Source organism: Octopus bimaculoides, chromosome 28 (genome assembly GCF_001194135.2).
Source record: "Octopus bimaculoides isolate UCB-OBI-ISO-001 chromosome 28, ASM119413v2, whole genome shotgun sequence".
Taxonomy (NCBI): Eukaryota; Metazoa; Mollusca; class Cephalopoda; order Octopoda; family Octopodidae; genus Octopus; species Octopus bimaculoides.
Window position 1 is genome coordinate 6,130,697 of NC_069008.1, and position 7,426 is coordinate 6,138,122.

Genomic DNA, 7,426 nt, shown 5'->3' on the forward strand with positions numbered 1-7,426 from the left:
CAGGCCCAGGAAGACCTGGGATGAGGTGGTGAAGCACGACCTCCGAACATTAGGCCTCACCGAGGCAATGACTAGTGACCGAGACCTTTGGAAATGTGCTGTGCGTGAGAAGACCCGGCAAGCCAAGTGAGAGCATAATCTGTGGCCTCTGCCAGAAGTGTAGCCAGCTCACTTATTCATCTCTTTACTGCATTGGGCACTAAACTGCTTGTGAAGACCTGTTGAGGCAAGTGAATTAGAATCGAAATCGAACCAAATTCGAAGACTGGCACATGCCAACCTCACCTTCATTGGACACTAAACTCTGCTTGCGAAGATCCGTTGGGGCAAGTGAAATCGAAATTGTAATTGACCCATATTTGATGACTGGCACCTGTGCCAGTGGAGCACTAACAGCACCATCCAAGTGTGATCATTGCCAGAGCAGCTGTCTGGCTTCCATTCTAGTGGCACGTAAATAGCACCATTTGAGCGTGATCGTTACCAGCGTCGCCTTACTGGCACTTGTGCTGGTGGCACGTTAGAAAATCGTTCGAGCGAGGTTGTTGCCAGTGCTGCTAGACTGGCTCCTGTACAGGTGGCATGTAAAAAACACCATTTTGAGCGTGGCTGTTGCCAGTACTGCGTGAATTTACGACTGGCATGGCTAGCTTGTTTATCCCTATCATTTTATTTTTAGCATTAAGTTGGGCGTTTAATGTTAGTCTAACTCTTCTGTAATACTCTTTCCAAATTTTCTCTTTCATTTCTGTGTGTTGTATTTTCACTGTTTCATCTATTCCTAGATATTTGTATGGGAGGTTGTGGTCTAATTCTCTAAGTTCTGTGTCAATATCAAGTGCAGTGCATTCAGTACTAATTAATATGCCTCTTCTCAGTGTGACCCTGGCACATTTGCCCAACTCCATGCTCATTCTGATGTCCTTGCTGAAACTATGGACAATTTTGATAAGGATTCTCTATTCCATGGTGCTTTTAGTGAAAAGTATTATCTCATCCATGTCCAGGAGATGGCTTATTGTTTGTCTATTATTATTATTATTATTATTATTGAGTGAGAGAGCAGTGCATGCCATCAAAGTGACACTGGGGTAAAATACATGAAGCCCATTATACCCATCATGACTACCCGTCTGATAAGGGTACACCAGGCACATGCATTGCAACCATATGTGCGCGACATGGTGATCGTACCGCCTGACTGGCCTTCATGTGGGTGACACGTAAAAGCAGCCACTACACTCTCGGAGTGGTTGGCGTTAGGAAGGGCATCCAGTTGTAGAAACTCTACCAAATCAGATTGGAGCCTGGTGTTGCCATCCGGTTTCACCAGTCCTCAGTCAAATCGTCCAACCCATGCTAGCATGGAAAGCGGACGTTAAACGATGAGGATGATGATGATGATGATGATGAGTGCATGACCTTGCAGGTGGGGCCCAGTTAGAATTTTCTTCAGGTCGAGTAGCCCATCCCACTCAAAAGGTCCCTGAATAAGGTTTGTTTAAGGATGTGAGCAAAACACCCATGTTTCCAGAGGTGAATTATTCAAACCCGAAAGAATTATTATTATTATTATTATTATTATTATTATTATTATTATTATTATTACTACCTTCTTCTTCTACAGGTCCACTGAAGATCATTAACCTCCTCTCTTCTTGGATAACAATCTCTTGGTCGTTGACCTCATACCACAGAGCTTTGCGCTTTGTACTAAAAGACAAGAGCCTTTCACTCTGTGCCTCTGTAACTTACTTTATGTGGCGGATATTTGAAGTTGGACCTCGCATCATCATCATCTCCATGTTCATGACAGAATACTACTACTGGGTTGCTGTGCTTCTCTCGCTGCATTGGATTCTTGTCTTCAGCTGGTTCCAATTTGGGGAATTGAAATTCTGTGAGACTGCCATCGGGCAGACACTTTTCAACATGCTGTTGGCTTTCATCTCGATCTTTTGTTCGTTTGATCCACACAGTGGGAAGTCTCGCTACCGCTACCTGCTCTTCTATGCCATTTTCTATGGACAGAATATTATACTGTTTACACTCTGGTTCTGCTTCACCAACCACAAAGGTACCTGGTACCACCTGGCTGTGTTATTATTTGTGCTGTGTGGTGCCATTCTCCACACAATATTCTTTGGTTGCTACTATGTCTGCTGTCACCCAATATGCAGTTCCTTCATCGACTGGCACAAAATACTTCCCACTTCCTGCCGCCAGTTTCTGAAAACATTGACCAACAATATTGAAAATGGGGTATAAGTGTGCATGAGAAACAACTGCAGAAGCGAGAGTGAAAGCAAACAGAAGACCGAGGGATTGGAAATACGCCTCCTAAGCGGAGCGACATCTCTATGCTAACAGGAAGTTTTATTTTGTTTGATGTTTTCTGTAGTCTTGTAGCAGGAAGTGTCTGCTTCAGATGCAAAACTCGTAGGAATGTTTTCAGGCAGTAATGAGGTGCATTGTAAATGCCATGTAGGGAAGTGGTTATACACCATTAGGTGTACACTGCTTCCGTACATTAAATTTCTAGAAGAAACAACGGAACGCAGATTCTGAACAACATAACAATATTTATTTACAGTGGAATTCAGTTCACGCTTGGAGGGAATTTGGTATATATATATGCAAAAACTCACCTGTGAGGTTTTTGCTAAGACTGTTAACAGATACTATATATTTTATAAAAAATTTTGTTTTATAAAAATATATATTTAATATATATATATATATATATATATATATATATGTAATACATGGAACAAGATGTGTTACTAATACGGACATATTGTCCAATCATAACTCTTCAATCTTATACGACATAAATCTTATTGAAAATTACTCTGTAAATATCTCAACAAGAGATATTCAGCAACAGTAGTCTAGGCAACATCGTCTCCAGCTGGCTATACGGCACAGTCTGTGTCTTTATGTTTTTGAAAATATAAGAACACAGATCGTTCAAAAACATAAGGACACAGATCATGTCGTATAGCCAGCTGGAGACGATGTTGCCTGGTGTTAAATTACAGCAACATTTGTCCTAAACCAGGCAATAATCTTTACTCTATAAATCTTACTATTATTTACTTGAAAGCCCTGGGTCCCTGGGGGGGGGGGAGTCCATGTATGACTTTTGGGGACACATGGTGTGCTCATGTGAAATCATTGGATTATCCAGGAGGATGATCAGACTAAGCTAAACCGTATGGGACATCAGCCTAATTCTTCTGGTGTATATATTCCTCTCTGGACTGGACGCTGGTCTGTCGTAGGATTATCATTTTTGCCAGCTGAACTGACTGAGCAACAAGGAATGAAATGTTTTGCTCAAGAACACCATTGAGGAACTAAGAACATTAATGGTGGATTTTGATGGATGGCATACTCACATGAAATAACTGAAGTATCTGCGAGGACAGGCAAACTAAACTTACTTTTATCATAAGCTTCATACAAGTGAAGCCATGAAATTGTATTTCTGTTTCAGCAATCTTCCAAAGTAATACATTTAATTAATACTTTTAATTAATGTATTTAATTGATGCTTTTAAAAAAACTGTGAGTGTAAATGTAGATGTTCATTCTGCATTTTTGCTTGTACAAATGCATACATGCACACATATACATACTCATGCACATATATAAAAGAGTAATAACCCCTTCCTCGCTTTGGTCATGAAAAACCATGGGGTGCACCAAGAAAGTTCCCTCTCCAAGGCACAAGTCTGGACAGTGGCGTTTCTGAGAAAAGACCTGAACAAGGGGCATTGTATTGACAACTTTAGGACCATGACTCTGCTGAATGCAGAGTTCAAAATTTTGGCCAAGGTGTTAGCAACAAGATTGGTGCTTGTCGTCGGGGACCCTGGTAGGGGAGGCACAGACATGTGCTATCCCGAGAAGATCCAAAGTGGCTAAAGAATCTGGCATGGGGGATCTTCTCGGGATGGCACATCTGTGCCTCCCCGACGACAAGCACCAATCTTGTCCCATGTCTTCCTGGGTCTACCTCTTCTACAGATTTCCTGCATCGTTATAGTGCAGTACTTCTTCTCACAGGTGCCCTCATCCATATGCATCACAACTCCTGGACCAGGTGACTCATTGTTTCCTTGACCAAGACACTTCATTTCACGTTGCTCCAGTCCACTCAGCCAGCAAAAATGTGTTATGCTGGGACATTTGGCTGCTATTTCTAACACGTCTAAGTACTATATAGAATTGTCTTTCTTTAGTTCGTCCATATAAGGTAAAGTCGACCAAACTTCTGAATCTGAATCTAAAAGAACTAACAAAAAGTGAAACTATTTCATACAAAAAAAAATTCCTTTATTACATCATCATCACCACCATCACCATCATCTTCTGCTTCACTATCCTCATCACCATCATCATTGTCATCACCATCATCATCATTATCACCATCATCATCATCATCATCACCATCATCATCCTCATCATCATCATCATCACCATCACCACCCTCATCTGCTTCATCACCATCATCACCCCTATTATCTTCATTGGAATCTTCCTCCTGACCTTCATTTGGACAACTTCTGCTTCTTTCTGAAAGGTTCTTGGTTGTCGTCACTGGTCTTGTTGTCGACAGCAACATGTCTGTCATCCGCATCGTTATCATCATCATCATCACTAGCGACAGAGTCTGGCTGGAATATTGGCTTTGGCTGTGTGCTGTGGGGTGAAAGGAGAGAGAGAAAGAGAATGAGAAAGTGAGAGGGGGAGAGAGAGAAAAAGGGAGAGAAAATATGAGAGAGGGAGAGAGAGAGAAAGAAATAGAGAGAGGGAGAGGGAGAAATGAAAGGATGAAAGAGAAAGGTAAGAGAGAGAGAGAGAGAAGGGAGTCACCCATAGAGAGAAGGGAGTCACCCATAGAGAGAAGGGAGTCACAGTGTACCTTCTGTAAGCTGGTGATACCCAGTAAGGGTTTTCTTCGGCTTCCTTGGCATGTCGTAAGATAGCTTCTCGAGGGTTCAAATCGCTAGGGTCCGGTTTCTGTAGGACAAGCTGCTGCACAACATACTGGGACAGAGTGGCTCCATGGGCCCCGACACGGCCACCTTCACCTGTGATAATAATAATAATAATAATAATAATGATAATGCCGATTTTCTAACGATGCGATTGAAACTATAGACCACCTAATCTCAGGGTGTAGAGTCTTAGCACCTGTAGAATATAAAGCAAGACATGACAGAGTCGGCCAGTATTTACACTGGACAATATGTCGGCATTATAAAATCAAAACCGCTGACAAATGGTATAAACACCATCCTGAAGCTGTGACTGAGGAAGAAAATGTGTTGATTGTCTGGGATTTCTCCGTACATACCGACAAAATTATAAAAGCTAATAAACCGGATATTATTATAAAAGATCAGACAAAGAAGACGTGTTTATTAATTGACATGAGTATTCCCTTTGATCATAATATAGCGGTGAAAGAATTTGACAAGATCAGTAAATATAAAGACTTGCTAATAGAAATTGAAAAAATGCTGCACAACATACTGGGACAGAGTAGCTCTATGGGCCCCGACACGGCCCCCTTCACCTGTAATAATAATAATAATAATAATGCCGATTCTGTAACGATGCGATTGAAACTATAGACCACCTAATCTCAGGGTGTAGAGTCTTAGCACCTGTAGAATATAAAGCAAGACATGACAGAGGATGTGTTGCTTTTAGCCAGTGGAACCTACTTACAGCTAGGTGAACTGAGATGTTTTTCACCGGTGGTACCTATCTACAGCTATGCAGACTGAGGACATTTGATAATTGAGTTTCTTAGCCCAGGAAAAATTTCTGAGTGTCATGGAGATTGACACGATACCGACAATGACCTTTGACCTTTTTGACCTCTCTGACCCTCCCCCTCTAACCTGCCAAACTGTTGGGAGCTAAGGACTTACCTGGTCCCGAAACTGGGAGATCTGGTCTTCGCGTTTTAACAGGGTCCTTACGTACTTTCTCTTCTTGCTTCCTCGTACTCATCGGTCGACCCTCACGGAACATGGGGAGAGCATAGGCTGCAGAAAAGAGATGAGTGAGAGTGTGAGTGGAAGTTGAGTGGTATGAATGAAGAGTGAAAGTCATAATGTGAGTATGAAAGGCAATTAGAATGTAAGTATGGGTCTGAGTGTAACTGAATGAATGTAACTGAGTGGGAGTATAGCTCTAAGTGTAGGTGTGTGACTGTGAGTGGGAGTGTAGCCACAAGTATTATTGTTGAGTGTAACTCAAAGCAAACATACGAACAAAAGTGACATTGAGTACAGTTGTGAGTGTGACTATGAGTGGGAATACAGATGTAAGGATTATTGTTGAGTGTAACACAAAGTGAACGATACTTAATGCCTATTAAGTATAGCTTGTGAGTGTGACTGAGTGGAAGTGTAGATGTGAGTAGAGTTGTTGCATGTCACTCAAAGTGAAACTGAGTGGGAGCATGCTATTGAGTATGGCTGTGAGTGCAGCTGTGTGTATGGTTGTGAGTATAACTCCAGGTAAAACTATGAGTAGGAATGTGGCATTGAGTACAGGTATTGTTGATGCCTGTCACTAAAGTGAAATTGCGAGTGAGAATGTGGCATCATCAAGTATGACTTTGAGTGTAGCTTTGAGCATGTTTATGAGTATAACTTTGTATATGGTTGTGAGTGTAACTGTATCTCTGTGAGTATGAGTATGCTTGTGATTGCAACAGCAAGATTGAAAAGGTAGGAGTAACTATAACTGTGAGAGTTGGAGTTGGAGTAAGGGTATGAGTGTGAGTGTGAGTGGAGAACAGCTTTTCTTCCTTTTATTTTTTCCCAATTTCCTGTGGCTTGTTTGGAAAGGTTGGAAGTGGAACCCTCCACTCACACTCCAGTGAGGAACCAAACTCACGTGTGATGATATGTTGGTCTGTAATCATCTCAATCTGCTTTACTTTACGTTCTTTCTTCACCACACACAAGAGGGCGCCACTGGAGAAAGAGAGAAAGAGGAAGGTCAAAAGTTAGAGGCAAAATCTTGCAAGAGGTCATGTCACCATCACACTGGACATATATATAAACACACACACATATAAATACATATACAAACACACACATATACACATACACAAACACACACATATATATACACACACACATAAATACGTAAACAAACATGCATATACACATACACATATATACACACACATATATATATACACATGCACAAACACATTTACATACAAACCATCACCACCACACCATTCTAAGCACCCAGCCTCCACCCACCAGATTCTTCTCACACACGATACCTCTGCACCACTCCATTCCCCCACCCACACACCATAACACCACACCACTTGAAACACACACACACACACACACACTATCATACTGCTTCACACCTCCTCACA

The 7,426-nt window shown here is 41.7% G+C and overlaps 2 protein-coding genes across 2 annotated transcripts in view; one reads left to right on the forward strand and one right to left on the reverse strand.

Moving 5' to 3' along the window:
- Positions 1 to 4,186, forward strand: part of LOC106875127 (XK-related protein 4) — an 8,393-nt gene extending 4,207 nt beyond the window's left edge. The window contains exon 3 of the mRNA XM_014923111.2: positions 1,628 to 4,186. Coding sequence (XP_014778597.1) covers positions 1,628 to 2,268 — 641 coding nt within the window. The 3' untranslated portion in view covers positions 2,269 to 4,186. The remainder of the gene's footprint in view (positions 1 to 1,627) is intronic.
- Positions 4,187 to 4,317: 131 nt separating this feature from the next.
- LOC106875119 (WD repeat-containing protein 70) overlaps positions 4,318 to 7,426 on the reverse strand; it is a 21,148-nt gene continuing 18,039 nt past the window's right edge. The window contains exons 12-15 of the mRNA XM_052977752.1: positions 6,925 to 7,033; positions 5,949 to 6,065; positions 4,931 to 5,099; positions 4,318 to 4,707 (exon numbers count right to left, since the gene is read on the reverse strand). Of these exons, the coding sequence (XP_052833712.1) occupies positions 4,557 to 4,707; positions 4,931 to 5,099; positions 5,949 to 6,065; positions 6,925 to 7,033 (546 nt within the window). The 3' untranslated portion in view covers positions 4,318 to 4,556. The remainder of the gene's footprint in view (positions 4,708 to 4,930; positions 5,100 to 5,948; positions 6,066 to 6,924; positions 7,034 to 7,426) is intronic.